General features: G+C 41.2%; 1 protein-coding gene across 1 annotated transcript in view; it reads right to left on the bottom strand.

Annotated features, from left to right (window-relative positions):
* Positions 1-23,352, bottom strand: part of cers1 (ceramide synthase 1) — a 59,749-nt gene that overhangs the window by 17,033 nt on the left and 19,364 nt on the right. Inside the window, 1 exon segment of the mRNA XM_034199044.1 lies at positions 4,706-4,865. Coding sequence (XP_034054935.1) covers positions 4,706-4,865 — 160 coding nt within the window.

Genomic DNA, 23,352 nt, shown 5'->3' with positions numbered 1-23,352 from the left:
CAGGGGGGGGGGGCACCAGATGTGAGGGTCATGTCAGGTAGTCAGTGTGTGGAGACTCTGCAGGATCAGGTTCTCCCTCGGGGAATAAGTGAGAGTCTGAAGAACCGCATGATGCAGAAAGGACCTCATGTACGTTAAGGATCGAGTTTCAGATGCTGGTCGGAAACTTTCTCCTCCGATGTTTGAGGAAGGGCTTTCTCTGGTGGGATGGGGTTACTCTGTGTGCAATGTTTATTGATCCGTCATTAAACATTAAGCAGGAGGCTGAGAGACGGATGGGAGCAGAGGAGGAGGAGACTGAAGCTGAGTGCAGACCCTCTGATGACTTCTATTTGTGTAATCTGTGTAAATGTGTAAACTGTAGGTTTAAAAGCACTTCCAAAAATGTCAAAAGAAATCTTTGTTAAATGAGAAAAATGTTTGCAAATATACAAAGAATTGATTTGATTTTCTTCAAAAACATTCGTCTATTTTTCACTTTACATGGATATGGATATGTCTCAATGTTTTTGTGTAAATGGATCAAAAATCTGTGTGTTTGTGTAAAATAATGTAAACACCTTCCTCGAATGCAAACAAGTTTCAATACTGAAAATGTAAAAGAAAAAATATTTGTCAACATTTTTCTCACATTTACAATTTCGATCAGGCATTCACGAGCGAAGATCCGCCCGTATCACTCTGCCGTTTTTCAGATAGCACGTGATGGCCTGCTGATGATGACGTAATAAATAAGAGCATGACTTCTGGATACTGCTGTATGTTTGTTATTAAATCCCCAGCAGAAAGTAACATGCATTCCATATTTCATTATGTAAATGTCACACGATGAGTATTAGTGTGTTGATCAGAGGTTTCAGAATCATATACATGTGTATTAATGACTAGATTCTGATTATTGATGCATTAATATGTTTACTACAGCTGGTGAAGGGGGAGCTAACTTTAAATGGTAGCAGAAAATGAAAATACTTGTACAATTGTTCTAAGGTATGATTAATTACAATGCACCACTGGTGTTGTACTGTACACCCCCGCACACACATCTGTCTCTCTCTCACACTACTCTGTTTCCACACACACACACACCCTTTGGTGTTAAGTGATTCATCCTCATTGTTTCTCCTCTTCCCTTTTTCCTTGTCATCTTCTATTACACCATCCCTCTCTTCTTCAGCTCGTATAAACCAGCAGATCTGACAACTCCTAATTAAACGTCGCTGCATTGAATGCTAATGACATTCAGAATTGATTATGAGAATATTACGATTATTTATAAGATTATTTAAGACTTTTATAAGAGACTACAAGGCCTAGGTCCCGCGCACACACACACACACACACACACACACACACACACACACAACACACACACCACACCACACACACACACACACACACACACACACACACACACACACACACACACACACACACACACACACACACACACACACACACACACACACAGAGCTATTAGAGGTGACGCAGCTATTAGAGCTGAAGCAGCTCCACTCAGAGAGATGGAGATCGACCGCTCTGACACCTCAGAGTCTGAGGGGGAGGCTGCATTAATACATATTTATATATATTTATATGTATATGTTTCCTCCATTAGCAGCAATATTCATCCATTAGGTGCAATTATGCAGATGGTAAGGGTTGGAGGTGAAACTTGTACATAATGTTTTCTATCATAGAATCTCTTATTAAGTTGGCATACAAAGATGTATTCTTGTCCCGGATTATGTTTTCTTTTTTATGTATGGTTGACCGAATAACAGACTTTACTATGATGTTGGTAGCAATTTGATCAGCCATTGTATTGAATAAAATAGAAAATATCTTTGTTTTATCATATTTAAATCAGGCAAATTTACCTTTAAATGTATTACAATAGATTTGTGTCTCTATTTTTGGCAAATAAATAAAATATGTCAGGTGATTTATAGACACAGCGTGATGTTATGATTTCTGTATTTAGAAACATGAGGTCAATTATCATTCCTTAAAGGACACCTATCATGCTATATTTAAATGATATATTGTAGGGCCATACCTATATAAGGTATATTTATACGTTTCTGTTTTCAAAATACCAAACAGATCATGCATTTGAGCCATGCCTCATTTCGCTCTATTTGCGCTCTTTTTGCAGGGGGCTGATTCTGTGAGCTGCAGCTGACCACGCCCCCCTGCAGGAGAGGGGAGCCGCTCTGATCAAGTCAGAAGAGGGGGAGAAAAATAGATCTCCGTCATCTGTGTTTTATTATATTACTATAGAGTCGTTATTCATTTGTTTTAAAGCTCAATAAATAACAAAGAAGACCTTTGACCGGCACTTTTCTAAACTCGTTCAGTTCTGTCTCAGTGTCCGACACGGTAACGTAATGTTGTAGACGACAGGTTTGTCACAATCACAATATGTCTTTGGGTGTTGGTATCAATGACAGCTGATGACTGACGGAATAACAGTTGAATAATCAGAATGAACGTCCAGGCTGCATGTGAAGTGTTCCCTGCTATAAATATCTCTATTGAAACTCAAAGCGTCTTCACCTCAGAGCGTCTGTAGGATTAGAGCTGCTGCTGCTATTGGTTTATTAGATTAAAACCACTTCAGCTGCTTCAGACGGCAGGCAGGAACGCTCTCTTCTATTAAACATGCTTTTACTAAAGTCAACAGTCAGATCAACAGTGGAAAGGAAACTGAAAACATCAAATATAATTAAATTCAACATATTCAATATTAACGGATTATTTAAGATAAGATCAAATAAGATGAACCTTTATTAATCCCCGAGGGGAAATTCAGTTGTACAAAGCAGCAACAGCAACATTTAAACCCTTTAAGTAGCTCTGGGGAATATATGGATATAATACGGATATTGTGATATGAGACTAGATATCGGGTTAGATTTTGAATTTCCTAGGTAGCGTGCAGTCATTAGCTTTCAGATTTGACAACAAAACCGCGCCTTTTAACGCAATTTTAAGCTCTTTGAACGTAGGACTGGGCAATATATTGATTTTATATCAATAGTATACTGTATGTGACTTATATATGTCTTGATTATTATAATAAAACTACTGTTGTCTTTTCCTGGTTTTAAACTGCATTGCAGGAAATGTATGTCATTTTAAAATGTATTATTTTACTTTAGACACTAAATTATTATATATGGAGCGAAGCCTGCGAGCTAGTTCAGGCAGTCAACTCGAGCACCAATGATACATTAACACGTGACGCACCTCGTCCCTCTTACAACCAACCAAACACATTCTCCTAAACATGCCGCTCTATTGAAGCTGCCAGGTCTTCCTGCCTCTGCCTCGCTATGCTGCTGCTGCTGCTGCTGCGTTCACTTGCTATTGCTACGTTCATGTTCCTGCTGCTGTGTTTCATGTTGCTGCTGCTCGCCTGCCCCACCACCACCCCAGCTTCCACCCCAGCTTCCACCCCAGCTTCACCCAAGCTCCACCCCAGCTTCCACCCCAGCTTCCACCCCAGCATCCACCCCAGCTTCCACCCCAGCTTCCACCCCACCTTCACCCCAGCTTCCACCCCAGCTTCCACCCCAGCTTCACCCAAGCTCCACCCCAGCTTCCACCCCAGCTTCCACCCCAGCATCCACCCCAGCTTCCACCCCAGCATCCACCCCAGCTTCCACCCCAGCTTCACCCAAGCTCCACCCCAGCTTCCACCCCAGCTTCCACCCAAGCTCCACCCCAGCTTCCACCCCAGCTTCCACCCCAGCATCCACCCCAGCTTCCACCCCAGCTTCCACCCCACCTTCACCCCAGCTTCCACCCCAGCTTCCACCCCAGCTTCACCCAAGCTCCACCCCAGCTTCCACCCCAGCTTCCACCCCAGCATCCACCCCAGCTTCCACCCCAGCATCCACCCCAGCTTCCACCCCAGCTTCCACCCCAGCTTCCACCCCAGCTTCCACCCCACCTTCACCCCAGCTTCCACCCCAGCTTCCACCCCAGCTTCCGCTCCAACTTCCACCCCAGCTCCCGCTCCAGCTTCCACCCCAGCTCCCACCCCAGCTCCACCCCAGCATCCACTCCAGCTTCCACTCCAGCTTCCACCCCAGCTTCCACCCCAGCTTCCCACCCACCACCACCCCAGCTTCCATCCCAGCTTCCACCCCAGCTTCCACCCCCAGCTTCCACCCCAGCTTCCACCCCAGCTTCCATCCCAGCTTTCACCCCAGCTCCACCTCAGCTTCCACCCCAGCTTCCATCCCAGCTTCCACCCCAGCTTCCACCCCCAGCTTCCACCCCAGCTTCCACCCCCAGCTTCCACCCCAGCTTCCACCCCAGCTTTACTGCATTACTGGTGACTATTTATCAAAAATTGCTTTGTGTTAATGTTTAATAAAAGCACAAATTGTAAACCCTACAATTAGTCCCAACAGCTGTTAATAAATGTAGAAATGTATATAAATATCCACTTTTTTATATATTATTGTTTACAGCATGTATTCTACTATTTCATTTTACATTTGTGTATATATATTTGTCTGTATTTGCATATGTGTGCCTATATATAAATATGTTTTGTATGTTTAAGGAGACTTTTTATCGCCACCAACTGCGCTGTAAATGTTGTGCATCTGACAAATAAAGCCTGTAAATCTTTGTAGACGACTCGTGCATGACCTGCTTCAATAAATGTTTTCTGTTGTGCATATCTTACTGTAGAAGACAGAGGGGGGGTTATGGAAGAAGGAGTAGGAGGTGAAGAAGAGCAGGTAGGTGCTGTAGGACCAGGACATGGTGTAGAAGACCAGCTTCCACGCGCTCTCCGGCATCTTGGCAGCATCTTTGGGCAGCAGCCGGCACCACCGAGCCAGAGGCTGCGGAGAGAGAGGAGGAAGGAGAAGTCAGACAGGAAGTCACTCTATATCGAGCTGTGTGTGAGCATGTGGCTGTGTGAGCTGCAGCTGGAGGTGCTTTACACACAATTACTGATTAATTCAGACGGTGTTCCTTTACAGAAATGTGAAATTCAATACACGGCTCTCCATTCCACACGCGGATTCTTTACCGTCCGTTAATGCACCGGAGGGAAATCATTGGGTGTCTCTTTTTATTGGACATGACATGTTTATATTGTTCCATTAGGTGTAGCCTGAGAAGTATTTCTGCAGACTCAAATACTATCTAAGAAGAATGAGCAGGAACATTTTGAGGGGAATTGTTATAAAGGGACGGTAGTTGTTGCAATAACTCAACAACAAACAACAACAACATTTTTAAATAATAATAATTTAAAAAAAATTATATTAAAAAGATGTACCTCAAAGATTGGTGACATCCTCCTGGATCAATATTTTTTTTAATACACGTTAACATTATTTTTTGGGCATTTTAATTGTCTCAATTGTATGTTTTATATATGTTTGAATCGATAAAGACAACATCTTTTAAATGTCTTGGGAGAGGGAACTTCCTTAGTTGCTCTCCTCGAGGTTTAAAACATGTATCGTTATCTTGACATGGGAAAATAATAGAGCTATAGTCATGTAAATCCATGAGAGGAGGCCTCATGATCTGCAAACCCATTAAATCCACACACAGTAAGATGTTATGTTGCTGGTGTTTATCAAAGTGTTTCCTGGTTACTGCGAGGGTCTGAGGAAAGAGTTTAGAAAAACACTAGACCTCCTGAAGGCCAATGATAGACTCACACTTTCCTTAGACAGTCACGTTTTCCTGGAAATGGGAAGTTCTTTTACTTCTGTGTGTTTGTGAGCTTTAATGCAGAAACAACATGGACGCTACAAAGAAGATGTGTTGTAGGCCTATTTAAATGTGTATACAGTATAATGTCAATACACTAGCAGACATGCATCCCACGTAGTCCCTTAATTACCACGTATTGATCCAGGGTGCAACATTTTGAATTGTCTATACCAGGGGGTCAAACTCAAATACACAGTGGGCCAAAATATAAAAAGGGTACTAGTCGAGGGCCGGGCCGGACTGGTTCAATGTTTATTGCAAAACGTATTGAAATGAACTTATTGCACATATTAAACCTGGAACTAACACAGCTTAAATTATTGCCTATAAAAACAACATTAAATCATCAGTTGCATTCATTCCTTATGGCTCTATCTGCAGCTTTTCCAGAGTCATTTCTTATGATACAATTTTTCCACAGGCCAACAACAGCTTCAACAAAACTATTCCCTCAAAGAGAAAACCAAACATGCCCTGTTGTCCTGAGAGAGAAAGTGCAGAAGGAAACATCCATTAAACTCAGTGCTGCTCTGTGTTGCTAGTTCAGATACTTGGCATCTCATCTTGGGTGCAAGGTCATCAATGTTTGGGCTCAGGCTCTGAGCGGAGGAGACCCTCAGGATGGAGTGAAAGTATGCGTGCAATATACCGGCGGGCCAGATCTAATAGGAATTAGAAATGATCCTGCAGGCCGAAATTAAATCCACCACGGGCCTGATTTGGCCCCCGGGCCTTGAGTTTGACACATGTGGTCTATACAGTGTTTACGTAAAGACAAAGATTGACGTTCATGTCAATTTTCTAAGTGCAGGAATGCCGTTTTCTGATTATTTCTGACACCACATGAAGCCTACGTGTATATATCTCAATGTTGACAGGAGGGAAACTGAGCTTGTGATTCAGATCATGGCCAATGGTACAGCCTTACACCAGGTTTCAAGAACATTCGGGGAGTAGTTTTCTGTAAAAGCTCCTGAAGGATAAACAGACGAACCGGGCCAGAAACATGATCTCATTGGTCAAAGATCACCTAGGAATCCTGGATTGAATCACAACACAGGTGTTTACCTCCTTTGTGTGAAGCAAATGGAAGAGCAAAACCGTTTTTGACCGCAGTGCACATATTGTTTTTGAAATGCTAAATGGATATGGATTCTCTTAAATAACAACGTGCTGTTGATTGTCTGAATCGTACACAGCCTTGGATATATCGGCAACGATGCACAAATGACGGGTTCAAACAGAATGAATTTACGCATCCTTATGAATGAAGCTTCAAACTCTTCAGTACAGATGTGGTTTTATATGTGTTTGTGGTGAACTTGCACACATGCATCCCACGTAGAACCAGAATTACCACGTTTGTATCCAGGGTGCAGGGGCGGTTCTAGGGGGGGCAGTGCCCCCCTAACACTGACCTCTGACCCCCCTGTGGCCCCCCTAACAATTAAAAGTTTTTTTTTTGTTTTTTTTACATGTATATTTTCTGGTACTCGGTTTGCCAAAAACCGCAGGATTTTGTTGCTGTAATGTGAGATTGTGCAGACACCGTTATGTAAAGTAGAGATGTAACTGTTCATTGCCTTTATTTTTATATAAATATGGTCTTAGTGCAAACATTGCACTATAACTTAAGCTGAAGCTAACAGTAATAACTATAAGATCTATCTGAAATAAATAAGTGTACTGAAACAAATACCAATAACTGTATTGCATTGTTTTCTTATGCGCAATTACTTCATACTGTCTAGTTCTCTTTTTCGTCCTGCATTTATTGTGCCCCCCTCAGAAAATAACTGGCCCCCCAGTGGCCCCCCCAGTCAAATTGGTCTAAAACCGCCACTGCCAGGGTGCAACATGTTTCGTCTATCGGCCACATAGCTAGAGGTGTTCAAAGTTCGATAGATAAGCTTGGTCTTTATGGCTGGTGAGCGATGCACAGATATTAGCCACTTGCATATTATACCAGCATTTGGACAGTAAATGTTGCAGAAAGTTATATCTTTGCGATTTAAGTCTATGCTACTAAGTCATAATTCTCATGATCATGGAAACACACATATAATTATTATGATGTGATAGGATCTAACAATCAAATGTTTCTTTAAGTCTATAGAATATGATTTGTAGGCTTGGATATCTTTGCAGACCGACAATACTTCATTCAAAATGGCATTTCATATGAATTTAACCATATTGTGATTTTAGTAACATTTTGATTAATTGTGCTGCCTTAAAGACATACATCCTCTATACCTTAGAGGTATTTAATAAGAAACCCATGATTGTTTGTTCATATAGTTGTGCATGTTGGGTGTTGATTGAAAGTGTAATATGACCCTGTTTAAGCAACATGTTTTAGATTAGATTATATTCTTTTTGTTGTCTGAGTACAGCGAAATTCCAAGCATTCCCGAAGGTGCAATCACAACAATTAAACACCACTTTAAATGGAAGATCCCCATAGGCCCCGCCCACTCGATCGGTATCGGCCGATACTGATTCCGGCCCCAAAATTGTCGATCGGAGCATCCCTAATATAGAGTGACTATAGATTGGACCTATGATACATTGAAGAGTACGCTTACAAAACAATACGACATTACCATACAAATACAAGAACAATACGGTCAAGGCAGTACAACAAACAAGTCAGTAAGTAAGTTATTGCACATGTATTTATCAGTGCAGTTGATAATTGCAAAACTAGAAGTAAATATGTGTTCTATGTCAGATTACTATTGGCCTGTAACTCAGCACTATTAACAGTGACAGGATGTTGCTGTTAATAACAGATATAGCAGATGTTGTTTTTACACATGCATACAACTCAATAACCCTGGTGCATGTCTTCCTCTCTGTACGTCGCTCTGTTCCTCACACAAAGGCCATCATCAGAAAGCTTCATTAGCGCCATGTAACCGTCGTCTGCCCACAGAATGTCTTTCACAAGACTGCATTTCGCTCTGCAGGCAGAAAACGGGAAGTGGGAGAGAAGGCTTCTGACTTCTGTAGTGAAAGATTTGTATTTATTCATGTTAGCAAACTATGGATAAGCTTAAAATGGGAATAATTTGGGTGAAACTGTGAGCTGGATTTGGGGCCTGTTGACATGTGTTTTTGAGGACAAAGGAAGATGGGGGAAGGTGAGAGCATGTCTTGATTTGCATTCAACTTATCTAGCTACAGTGGTTGGGGAAACCTAAGGTCGGAGGTGTCTGTGATATTTGGGCTGCCAATCAATGAGCTCCAAATGGGAGGATCTGATAACTCCTCCCATTGTCAAAGAGTATAAACACAGACACACACGCGGTGTTCAGCCTCTTTCCTCTGGCTGGCTCACGTGCAGGTAAATTCGGGATCCCAAAGATTAACTGTATTGAATTTGTACTGTATTGATTGTATTGTATTGTCATATTACCATTAAAGTAGATTATTGTTTACTTGGTAGCTCTGGATTTCTTCCTGTATTAACCAGCTTGATAGGGACGCGCAGAGATTTGAAAAGCGGACCAGATATCCCTTTTAATCTCTAACACTTCCTAATCTGCCGCCTGATAACGGGCGACCCCCCCCCCCCTATCTTCCTCTAAACCCACCCCGCTGTCGCTGACTTCTTAACAGGCAAGAGAAGAAACGTATGTCTCAATAAACTGACCAAAATAATGATATCATGATCTAAGAAGTTGCATCACAGATAGAAAACACAATGAGAATAATAAATAATCTAATTATGTTTGATAAAGTTATTATAAATCATAAAGCCCTCTTGCAAAAAGAAAGAAATATATATGAAAAATTAAATGTTAATTAAATGTTATTATGAATATGGAAAACATCAATTTGAGTAAGTTATTAATAAATGATCGAATTATATTTGATAAGGTTATTATAATATAAATAATAATTAATACTATTATTATGATAAGGCCCCTCTTGAACAATTAAAGCATACGTAAAAATATATATATATTAAAATAATAAAAATATAATAATTTAAATTAAATTAACAATAATAACAATATATTTTAAAGAGCTCTTTTGATGGTATGTTAAGAAACTTTACATGTACAGGATTAAATTAATTAATTAAATGTATTTAGGTTTGACTTTCTTCCACCACGATTTGGAGCTTTCCTAATTCACTGGTGAGGATATTTACCATTCCCCTGGTAATGGAAATTCACCACAATTAACTAATTGTCTCTGTCTTTTGTCACGATATGCAAATAACTCCTACATCCTTCCTTCCCACATTTTGCCTCGCCTTTCCTCCGTCTTTAGCAGCAACTGAAATGGGTTCAGGAAGACAGGTAGAATAGGTAAGACGTGTATGACAGTAAAGCTGTAAGACAGGCAGGTGTTCAGTGTGTCTCTGCCAAGACAGGAAACCAAACCCAGCTCACCCCCACACACACACACACCACACACACACACACACACACACACACACACACACACCACACACACACACAACACACACACACACACACACACACACACACACACACACACACACACACACACACACCACACACACACACACACACACACCCACACACACACACACACACACACACACACACACACCACACACACACACACACACACACACACACACACACACACACACACACACACACACACAGCAATGAAATGGTGTAACAGGAGGCAGGAAAGTGAAAGTCGCCGGTGTCAGTGATACAGTTGACATCTCAGTCAGTTGTTACCGGGCAGCTCGTCTACAGGATATGATACGACAGGGCTCAGTGACCGACTGCATCACAAATTAATGGAGGGAGAGGCGTGTGTGTGAGCCATGTGTTCTCACAAAGTCACATTCACAGGATTCATATGGCTGTTTCCTGTCTGTGACGAAAAAACACAACACTGGTATACAGTCTTTTGTCTCTTTTTAAATCATCGTGATATCTTTTTTGTATTCTCATTTGAACCGTATTAAATATGTTCACATCAAGCAATGAATGTGCTACGTCTGGCTACTAGTAACAATGTATTAGTGTATCATACTAACCTGTCACACACACACACACACACACACACACACACACACACACACACCCACACACACACACACACACACACACACACAAACACAATACATTCAATTAAAGTCAACGTTTTTTCAGAGCAAGACAAACAAAACAGGGAAGGAAGCTGACAGAGTGACACCAATGTGAGATAAAATGTAACGGCAACACACTCCAGTCGTGACACATGATAGAAGGAGATAGGACGCTGCAGAGGGTCACATGTTCAAAAACCGAGGCTTCTGATTGGTCAGGAGCGTGGGGATGTGATGCTTGTCCGCTAAGTCATTCCTTATAGTCTCTCAGTACATCTGTATCAGTGTGACTCTCCCCCTTTATGTTCTCTCTGCACCCCTGTGTCTCCCCCCTGCCTGCAACATTTATTTATAGAGGCCAGCTGTCAGCACACTGCATACCCCCTCCCCCCCGTTTACCTCCACATCACCCCCTGTGAAACACAAAAACATAAGCCTACACACACTCTGACACACACTCAAGTCCGATACAGTGGCTACAGACTCTGCAGCTCATACATGTTTTAGTTTATCACATAACTGCTGTCTCACGTGTTACTAACGCCACCATATCCACGTGTTTACACCACTGTGTCATGTTCTATTTCCTGTGTTTGTGGCTTCACATTTTAAAACCAAAGAGGTGGGAATTACAAGAGATGGTTGGAGACAATGTGGTCGATTTGACCGAAACTGCAGTACACAAATGAAGCTCTAGCTGATGGATGATTGGGCCTGTGTGTTTTTTTTCTTTCTACATCCTGCCATTCACTCCTCCCATGCAGTTTTCTTAATCGTATTATCAACTTTTCTCATGAACTGGTCTCATCTAACCAATAGCACAGCGACACACATACAGTACTAGCTATCTTAACGCTGCTGTCTCTTTTTAAATATCACACTCTTTATGACTTGACTTCATGCATACTAGACTAACTTGTAAAAGGGGAAATTGTCACAGTCTGCTCCATCTTTCACCAGTAGTTTTCCATTCAGTTAATCACACACACGTTTTTGCTCACTCTTTCTCTTCTGCACCCATTAGTTTCACTGCCAGTATTTAAACCCTCGCCAGACACACACCCGTTGCCAGATCGTACTTTGCCTTCATGCTAGTCTTTCACACGTTTGTCACCAGATTGCCTACCCGGTTCCGACCCTGCCTGTCCCTGACCTGCCTGCTGTCTGACCCTGCCTGTACCTATTGACTGCCTCGCCTGCTCCCTGACCCTCTGCCCGGCCTTGACTCACCTTCTGCCCGCTGTCCTCTGGTTCGTTTGCCTGCACATCATCTGGCTGTTACTGTTCTGCTGGTATCCCTCTGCTCTGGTATTATTACCAATAAAGTACATTACCAATACTCCTTGGTTTCTCGAGTGCTGCATTTGGGTCCTTCATAAGATTGTGACAGAAATAGTCCCAATCTGTTCCCTGAACGCCTCTTTGTAATGTTTGTATACAATCCCCTGAGATAAATGTGTAAGGCATTAAGTTCATTTTAGAGAAACTGGATTATATTTGAGAGAGAAACTGTCTTATGCTCTCAAACTGCCCTGCCTTGATGTTCCTGATGCACAGAAAGCTTTACTTGTTGCTAAAGTAAGGCTAACCGCTAACTGTAAGGCTAGTCCTAACAGTGCTTCTGTGAGTCCCAATCTGCTTCCTGAACACTCCCTCTTGCACTTTGTTACTCTGGCATTCAATGTACAGAGAGAATGTTTCAGGCTGTATGGCATTACGTTGATTTTGGAAAAACTGGATCATATTCTTAATGGATACAATGTTTTCTGGTTTCCCTCTTATGTTCTTTAGCTGCTCTGCCTTGATTTTCCTGATGGACAAAAAGCTTACTCTTGCACTTTTCTTGCATTTTATGTATTTGTACTGCTATGTTTATCATTTTCATTTTCTTAATGTTTTATGTTTTATGTGATGGAAAGTAGCTCAAAGCTAAATCCGGCATATTTACACTTGGCCTATTTCAGTGTTGCAATGTCCCTGCCAAATAAACGAATACATAAATAAATAAAATAATGGCTAATGGCTAACAGCTGTTAACAGTAGCTTCCACTAACTAGTTAGCCGTTAGCTCAGTTAGCCGTTAGCTCAGTTAGCCGTTAGCTCAGTTAGCCGTGCTGCCTGGACTGAAAGCTTTGTCTTGTGTTGTTGACAGTGTTTGCAAAGATATATAAAACTAGCAATTGGACAACGTTGCTAAGCTTTTTTGATAGCTCTGTAATCATAACGATTTGGCCTGGACAGCTTCCCATATGCATACAATAATACAGATACTACACAATAATGACAGATTACTCAGTGTAAAAGGAAACGTGTATTTTGGCTAGTTGTCAGAATAATGCCACTTAATGAAAATAAGAAAATGTTTGACATATTGATTTTTGCTCTTGTACATGATGCTAATAACATACTCCACTTTCCCCACACGACATCTAACGACATCAGGACCTTGGTGTTTGTAAAACGTTGCCGAGTTGTCAGATCCCTCTTGAATCCTCACAGTAACAGAAACCCCTCTTTCGGTGTCTGATAAGCTTTCAAACTCGTGGATCTGTTACTCAGTCTGGACTCCCTGGATCGGCATTCTAATCTGTACCTGTAGCAACACACCCCCACCAAAGCTGCCCCATGCATTTTTAATGCAGCGCTGCATCTAGATTATCACACAAGATGACTAAAGGGCAACAATTCTCCAGATAACATCTAGATGCAATGTTTAAACCCTTGCAACACTTGTTTTTTGAGTAGTGAATGAACCCTTAAACAGATACATACAAAGAGAGATACTGCAAAAAAGATTAGACGAGATAGAAGATAAGATTCAACTTCATTGTCATTGCACAGATAACTGAGACAAACGAAAGGTGAGTTTAGCATCCAATATATTATACTTATCTATAGGAATATATAGTGAGATATGAACATTATATGCAGTAAGGCGTGTACAGTATGGAATAAGGTATCAAATTACAGTACTAAGTCAGTGAATACACATTAGATCAGATATCGACAGTCGCAGTGTGCATAATTAGCTATTGGCAATGGCATGACCATGATCATTTATATTTAAAATGATTAGTTTAGACCCCACCACTTTTACCATGTGGTATGTCCGTACATCGGTCTATCCACTCGCCACTCTTTGTACAGCGCTGTGTCAGTGCTTCATTATCAAATCCATTCTACTTGCTTATTGAGAGAATGCCCAAATCAATGAAATTCCATACCATGTTTTCACTGCTACTTTGTACCCAGGCAGATTCTCAGAGCCGTACACATGCTGCGTTTTGGCATTGGGATATATTTTTAAAAAATCCTCTGGAGCAGAGAGAGGAGCTGTGGACTATTGTTATTGATTAACGCATCAGTGTTTCTTAGGGTCAAAAACACTAAACTCACAACTTAAAATGAAAGCGTTTAGTTTATTTAATAAAAGAGCACATGTTCAATGGTAACAACATTGAATTGAATTTCAGGGGGGGGCGCGGGGCTCCGTTGGCGGAGACAATGGTAGGGGAAACACTGAATACTGTTTCTCATGGGTGTATCCATAGATTTAGTCCCTAACTTTGCTCTCTAAGTGCAGCAGATTGATGCATGGGAGCATGCCCCCGGACCCCCCTAGAGGAGGTTAGGTCCACCATCCCCCCGTCAAATTGTCCCACCCACATTGAGGATGCTTCCTACGCCCATGGGCATGACCCTGTCTACCAGCTGGGGAAATGTGATGTTTTTTTGCTTCCTGACTCTTGTTGTAGCCTGAAGGCGACCAGAAACCACACAGAGCAGGGACACAATCTTTGTTTCAAATGCAGATTCTGAGAGATGACCTAACAGCTCGCCAACGGCTGCATTATTGTCTCTCAGTGTTATCCAGCCCACCATCACACGGGGTCCCGTCCACCCACTCTACGAGCCATATAACCTTTATGTTTCTATGGCAGCCTACAAAGTGAGGGGTATAGTGGGTCAAGGACACTTAGATAATCCACTCGTCCTCTGTTGTGTAAATGACAGGGTCTTAAATTACACTCAGCTGGGACCAGAGACCATTCAGTGTCTCTCTGACAGACTCCTGGCTCCTTCTCTTGATATATTTTCACTTTCTGCTTCCCTTTGCTAAGGACAAGCAGCTTTAACCCTCCCGTTGTGTTCCTTTTTCACACTTTTCTTTGGTGCTTCCGGTCAAATTGGACTGTTTTAACTGCTCTTACATCAACACAAAAAACATTCATCATCACCACGTTTTATTTAACACCCGTTTAAGCTGTGAACAACGTCTCAGACTTACAGGTTCACATGAATAACTGCAGTGAAAAGACTTTAACAATTAACAATCATTTTATCTTCATCTGATGGATGAACATAGGGTCATTTTTGACAGAAACATCACAGGTGTTAGTTGACTAAACCACTCAAAATGCAATGAAAGTGGTGATCAGTAATTGTATATGTTTAAATGCCTTCTGTGGAGGATAGTACATTACATGTTACTTGTTAGACGCTTTTATCCAAAGCGACTCACATACTCAATACTGTGGGAAATCCCCTCAGGAGCAATTTGGGGTGAAGTGTCTCAGGGACACAACGACATGCTGACTGCAGTGGGGTTTGAACCTGTGCTCTCTTGATCCCAACACCGACGCACAACTCACTGCACCACACGCCTCCGATATCATAAGGCCTTGAAGCAATCAGATGTAAAAGACAATATTTATGATTGATGAAAGTACAAAACTGTCAAATTCGACCCGAACACAACAAGAGGGTTAAAACAGAAGGAGGAAAGGAAGCGTGTATGAAAAGGAAAGGAAAGAGTCGCTGTGAAGGACACAATTAAGTGGTTCTCTTAGCAACCATGCAGATGCTGCTGGCAAAGTCCTACGACGAGGCCTCAGTATCTCCTCCACTCCTTCCTCATCCGTCCTTTCCTCTCTGTTTCCCTGCAGCTGCCGTCCCTTTCACCCTCAGCTCTCTGAAGACCTTTTCACAAACGCACTTTAACCCTGAAATGATCCAGGCATCCCCCGCAGGAGCTGTACGTCAGAATGCAAATGTCCCAATTAGTCGCGGGGGATTTCAAACTGACTTTTCGCTGCCAGCTCCCCTAGAGGACGAAGCCTGGGTAATGTCTAACTGAGTCCATGTGGGAATAGAGACGCTCATTGTTCGGAGACACGTCAGAAACAAAATCAGTTTGAATGCATTGCTTTCTATTGGAATCTTCTAACTGTAGCGCTATGTCCTTTTCAGCTGAACTTTTGGTACAGTAGTCGACCTGTTTCTATGTCTTCTTGTTGCTTGCGTGGACGATAAATTACTGATTAGTGGGTTTGAATTTACAAGATGGATGCCAATTTCCATAACTAACAGTGGGTGTTTCTCAATGTCGAGGAAGGCTGCTCCAAAGCCACTATTTCAAGCATACTACGTCATCGAGTGCCGCCGAAGGACTGTTCCAATGTCCAGCATACTTGGAATTCTACCGAGGCTGGCGTACTTTGTAGCGAGAAATTTCGAGGCTGCACATGTGTCGACTCCGCGGTCTTAAAATCCCCACAATGCTTTGCGCACGGACCAATTTCCAAATCTTTGGCGGAAATCGCGCTTCATTTAAGGCGGGGTCTCGCGTATGACGCACACCTGTTAGCCTGTTCCACAATTCTTCGTTTTCCGAGGCTTGGAAGGATTCTTGCCTCGCTTCTGAAGCAAGTGACTCGGAAGACATGTGCTACCAAGCAAGCGTCCTCGACATTGAGAAACACCCAGTGTCTCAACAAAAAATGCTGTGAACATCTTACAGATCTTTCCTCGAGTGTACTGTGGACGCAATCTATATTTTCAGTAATGATGCTACATTGAGAACAAGGACAAGAGCTAGTTAGCATTAGCTGTTTGCAGCCATTAGACAGCACTGTCCAGCTTGGTTAGCTATTGTAGCTAACAGCTGATGTCATGGAGGTTTGCTGAATTACACTAGGTTGCGTTCAAGCTCTATGTGGTCCAAAATTTGTGATAGAAGATGGTAAATTATGACATTATCATGATATGTTTGAATGTCGTTTTTGCCAAGACACTGGAATAAATACAGTTGTTTGAAGATGTTTTTTATAGCAATATAAAATCGATATTATTATATTATATTATATTGATATAGATAGATTACATTACATGTTACTTGTTAGGCGCTTTTATCCAAAGCGACTTACGTACTCAATACTGTGGACAATCCCCACAGGAGCAACTTGGGGTGAAGTGTCTCAGGGACACAACGACATGCTGACTGCAGTGGGGTTTGAACCTGTGACCCCCTGACCCCAACACCAAGGCTCTATCCACTGCGCCACACGCCTCAGATATGCCAATGTATGAATGTGTATGAATGTTTGAATGCTGACTTGAATATGTAAAAGCACTTTGAGAAGACAGAATAAAGTGCTATATAGAACTCCATTTGCTATTTAAGTACATAGGATTCATTTTTTTGTTTTACTTTTATAGCGTTCTAGTAGAATGGTATTGAGAAATCATGACAATGTATTGGTACTGACTACTAAATGTGTATTTTTTTTAAGAAATTGTCTCTTTTTAAGTTTGTTTTAGAGAAGGTGATTAAACAAAGACGTTTTCAATTTAAAGGTGGGGTATTTAATTCACTTCAGAAACACTTTTTGTTATATTCCATGGAATGCTCTTAACATCCCGATAGCAATGAATAAATTAAGTGCTTTGACAATAAATACATACAAAATATCATCTGTGGAAGCCGTGGCGCTGTAAAAAGCACGACCAATCATCTGAGCCGGCTAAAGTAACTGGATGGCCTACCTGCCTGTCAGCCTTCCATCTGTGCAGAAACTTATCTCGTGCCCTCATTGGTCATGTGTGCGTTCGTGTGTGTTGGAGGAGGGGCTCTGTGAGGAAGTCTGAAGGAAGGGGCAGATTCTTTCCGGTTGTGTACTTTAAAATTCTAGCGCACTCGAGCTGGTTTCTCCATTCTTACCTACCTTACGTTTAAGTAAATACCTGTATTTCCTTTCTGTTAATGTCTTTCCATGTATTGAAGTAAGTCAAGTAAGGCCATGTTCAATTAGCTATTTGTTGTATTTTCTCATACATACGTCACCGTTAATGTACTAAAACCACCATCTTTAGGGGCTATGTGTCCAGTGCTGAGAAATATAAGCGTCTGTCCTGAGAAAAAAGGCTTAAACCTCTGTTCTCAGACCCCCCCCCCCCCCTCGGCCTTTCCTTATAGCCAGTAAGGAGAGAGGGTGAATGGACTCGGGTGGCCTGTTGCGTAACAAGATAAACTGGGCCAGTGAGTCAGGATTCTGGCTGGAGGATCATGTGTGGATCTGTTCAATAAGTCTCCTCTTTTATTCCTAGATCTCTCATTAAGCTGACGTCACTTTACCCGTCTCAGTGTCACATGTAAACCCAATTCTCTCAAGGATTCCCTTCATGTTCTTTAGATCTTTATCCAGACTCGAGCCGAAGGGGATTTACAAAGGATAATCCAGAGGAAGGCTGGAGTTTGAGACTATATGCAAGTAGATATAGCCTTGTTGTCTGTTATCCACATCATTTGAGGTGTTTTCTCTGGTGCACTAAGTAGATTATAATCAACTGTTTTAATCACCTTCATTATATATTTATTAGCTGCCTCTATAAAAAGAAAAAGTATCTCATCCATCCCCACAATCTCTAACCATTGTTCCTAACAAGGTGATGATCTGACAGCTGTCATTTGAGATAAAGTTATTTTCAGAGACAGAAGCAGAAAGATTTCCTTTGCAGAATTTCTCTATTGTTAGGAATCACATGTTTTGAAAAATTCGACCATTGTCTCTATCCTGTGTTTTATGTTCAAAATGTGACAAACACATGTTCCCTGGATCCACAATGTCACTGCTTCTTAGAATGACTTGCTTACAATATTTAATCTTTTTTTAAACCAACAATTGCTTCTAAAATCTCTCAAAACCAACTTTAAATAGGTTTTAGTAGGGGTAGTGTTAGTTTTGACTCATGATCAATGTTCTTATATCATGGATGCAGGGCCAAACCATCATTACATACACCTGCTTTTGAAATCCCCACATTATACCTGTGTTTCCATTTCTATCCATCTGCACCTCCTTCCTCCAGGAAATACAACTGTAAAATCATATTAAAGTTGATTTGTGTGAGAGCTTTCTCTTTCAAATATCCTGCAACATCTCTAAATGTCTGTCTTTTCAAAACAAACTCTCGTCTTCAGAGGGGAAACTCGGTTTTAGGTTAAGGAAAAAGAACGTGTGGTTTTGGTTAAAACAACGACGGAAGTGGCAAAGTGGGAGACAAATGTATAAAATCTAGTTTCACACAGGAAACAAACAGCAGTTACAATCATCCTTTCATCCTAACATCCTTATGGTGACTTGTTCACCCTTTTTACTTCCTGGATTACATACAAGTACATTTTCATAGGATTTACACAACTTACAGTGCATTACTTGTTGTATGTAAAGCTTTTAACAGTGGATGAGAACAGGCTGAGCTCAGCGACAGAAGTAACAACAATGTGGGTGTAACGTCACGTGTTAAAGTGGGGGTCACAGTAAAGGCACACACCACATTATCTGTCAGTGTCTTCACGTCATCCAGCCTTACCTCTCAACATGCTGCCTGTACCATTCACATAATGGACCATTGGGAAAATGGGCTTTCTTTCAGCCTCGCTCTCTGCTCGCCCCTCCAGGTCACTAGTGTTAGGTAATGGCAGCTTTTAAAGTCCTGACCTCTTCACATCCATATCCTGATGAGATGAGTCGGCTGTTTATTTACACGTGACTCAATAAAAAGGAAATGGACTTCAGATGAAAAGACGCTCTGTGATCAATCAGAGATGTGAGGGATTTAGTGGAGGAACTTCTGAAACTTCTTTTTTGACTCAATGACAATCTCAAGGGATATGCAACCAACACAAACAAATCTCTTCACAGGCTTTTTGCACCTTAACCTGTTGAGCTCTGAGCCTGTTTTTCAGGTCTCAGGCTCGAAAATGACATTCCCAGAACTAATGACCATATCTTCACTTCTAGAAAAGGTTCAATTAATCGTCTTTTTTCTCAAAGCAATGATAAACCTGTGAGTTGGATGTAAAAAAGTCAGAATCAAAATTGATTTTTTTAATTTTAAAGTAAATTCAGATTGAACATAGTAAAAAAAATGTAAATTAGTGTCCGTCCGTCCAAAAATAAAACCGTTTCTTACAGTGAAAACCACCCTTGGATGATGGGATGGTAGACTCAAAGCTTTAGGAATCCAAACTATAACATTAATAAGTACCCTGTATCAAGATTGATGCAAAACAAGTTAAACTTGACCTTTTTTAGAGAGATTTAGCACAAAAAACCACCTTTGGGGTCATTTGGGTTTCTCTGGAACCCATTGGTCGATTTTGATGATTGGCACCTCTTTTGAACCGATAGAGCCAATAGAATCGATTGGAAAGTTCCACACACGTTACCATTGAGAAGTGAAAGCTATGCGCACGCAGTCGAAAGCTATCTTATGCTCTGAAATCTGAAGACTGAAAGCTATTTATTGCTGATGGATTATCAGAAATCATTTCAAAGTGACACAGACACATTGGATTAACCTTCAGCAGCGTTGTTATCGTTTTAATGCCATTGAACACAACTTTTGATCAGAAACAGCAAAAGGTAAGACATATTGCCGTTTTCCCTCCGTAATGCTACGTGTTCTGAAGTCTGGTTTTGTTTCCCACGTCGCGAGTTATGATCGTACAGTGATGATACTAATACCCGTAGAATCTGTGGAATCTCAGCTTGCTAAACGATATCTGGTTTGTGCAGATACGATAAGGGTATTTTATGTTAGCATTTTTTCGCTCAGGGCTCATTTAGACGCTTCTTGTGAGACTCGTGCTGTGTTTCGGTAAAATGTGTTCGTATCGTCAGTTAGCTGAGTTTCTTCCCGTTAAGTGGGTATGACACAATAATAGGTTTTTAAATGTTAAGAAGCCCTGAGACCAGAGGTTGCGTTAACCAAATATTTTCCGTCTATGACGGATTTTTTTTAACAATGACGGAAAAATCTGAAAGCAGTCCGTCATTTTGACGGATTAGAACAAACTCGGAACAGCGCCAAAGTTTCCCCGCAGCGAGGCTCCGGTGTTAAGCATGCCTGCCAAAAAGGAAATGATACCGTTTCCAAACCCAACTTAGCCGTACAAATCATTGAAATGTCTGTGAGTTTTGGCTTTACGCTGTGCTCACTCCCTCGAGGTGCAGTGGGCGTAACACGGCGCTAACAGTTCACAAGCGTGCGCCCCGCCCCCCGTTGACAGTTCACGACCGTGCTCTCCCCCCCCCCCCGGTTGACAGTTCTCTCTTCTCTCTCCCCAGAGTGTAAGGCCGACGGGTAATACTGAATTTTGACGGAAATTGTACGATCCTGTCCGTCAAAATGACGGGCAGTGAAAAAGTCTAGCGCAACCTCTGCCTGAGACACAGTTTAGTGGCTCTCGGCTTAACAGGTTAAGCCACTCGTGCTTTTTAACTTGTGTTTTCTTTTCACAACTGCACATAACTGCATGAAGGCATGATGCATGTGATACAATATTTGGATCAAATTGTCTGGCTTATACTTAGTGCGGCAAAATGTGAAGGAAATATCTGAAAACGTTGTTAATTATCGCTTTAACAATGTTACTGGCGGTAAATCAACATATTTAATTGTTCTCAGTTCCTGTGTAAATAACAATCTATTGCTTGCTGAAATAAAACTAGTATTGACGCATCACGTTTGATTACTACCACATTGAATTGTCAACATTAGCAATAGCATATGAATTCTCCAGTAAAAAGGCCAGTTTTGGATTGAAGACACAGTGACGTTATTATAGCACTTAATGGGTTCAGCCCATTTGAGCTAATGCACCAGCACTTACAAAGGTTTAGCTTTTTGGTTTATTGCACTTATTGTAAGTCGCTTTGGATAAAAGCTCAATAAAATATAATGATGACGAAAATATACATATTGTGAGACTAAAGGCTTTAAAAGTAGAAGTTTGCAAAGAAAGGAAGACGTGTTTTTCTTTCTAAAATCAGCCCAATTATATCCTCGATATGAAGGTACAAAAGTTCTGTCCATTACAACACAACAAAATAGGACCATTTGCATGAAGGTAGTTGGATAGCCTTTCAACTTTACATAAACATGTTGCTTTAATATATGGCCAACTATTACTCATACACACATAAACACATTACTCCAGAAGGCCAGGCCATCGCTGCTGGAATCCTGATGTCGAACCAGGAGGCTTTACCTGATTTGATTAAAAGAACCTGATAGGACCAAGCCCTGTCACCACACAGCAACTCATTTGCACGCAAGTACGTGTCTGAACGAGCTCCACTGACCACAATTTATGACTGTAGTTGCATGTAAAGGCAAACCTTCTGACCACTGCCCATTAAGCACATTTCCAGGCAACATTGCTGACTAGCTAGTTTAAACACTTCTTCCACAAAACACATGATTGAGTCCTTCTAATGTGTTGATAAAGCAACTACCATACTCACCGTCACGACCTCATCTGACACTCCCACCAAATACTCTGAGTCTAAAATAAATCTGCAGCGGTTTCAGTTTGAGTCAAAATACATTCGGTGTATTCAAATTAGCACTGGGTATGAAGGCCTTCTATTGTGTGTGTAAGCCTGCATATGTTTACCAAGCATGTGTGTGTATCAATGTGTGTGTGCATGACTAAGGGAGCAGGTGCACCTATGGGAGGAGTTAGAGCCTATTAGTGGATCCCAGAGGAGGCATTAACTCCCTAACTGGATCTCAAATGAACTCACAATACAATACTTTCTAGGCTAACAGATATGTGCATGACTGCTTTTACATATTTGTGAAACAGCTTCATGTTTTCCTAATAATACCACACATAATAAGCGAGTTTTGGAAGGTTAATAATGTGTTTACATCTTTCTACACTCTGCTTTTTCTTTATTGGATACAATCTGCTGCTCTGAACATCATTACATTAAAACATCTGCTTATTTACACACCAATCCAACAATTAGAAACAATAACTGCTCATACTAAATATACTTTATATTCAATTCAAGTGTATTTATATAGCCCCAAATCACAAATCCTATTTGTCTCAGAGGGCAAGTCAACAAACACAATTGGTAATGTAAAACAATGTAAAAACAACAAACGTATCTTTCAAGATCAATGTGAAAATACCAATTTAAAAAAAATCTCGGTTAAGAAATGCTGAACAAAATGGCCCTTTAAAAGAGGTCTATTCTCTTGGATGATATACCTCAACTATGACATTTAGTATGTTACAGTTAATCCTTTGTTATTTGTTTCCTTCATCGCTCTCTCTCTGAATGCTTCCCTCTTTTCTGTCTATTCCTACTTCTCTCTACTTCCTTCCTTTGTGTCTCCCTTTCTCCCTCAGGTTAACACAACACAATGACACA

This window comes from Gymnodraco acuticeps, unplaced genomic scaffold (assembly GCF_902827175.1).
Source record: "Gymnodraco acuticeps unplaced genomic scaffold, fGymAcu1.1, whole genome shotgun sequence".
Taxonomy (NCBI): domain Eukaryota; kingdom Metazoa; phylum Chordata; class Actinopteri; order Perciformes; family Bathydraconidae; genus Gymnodraco; species Gymnodraco acuticeps.
The sequence above is the reverse complement of the archived record's forward strand: the minus strand, read 5'-3'. Positions and strand labels throughout refer to the sequence as shown.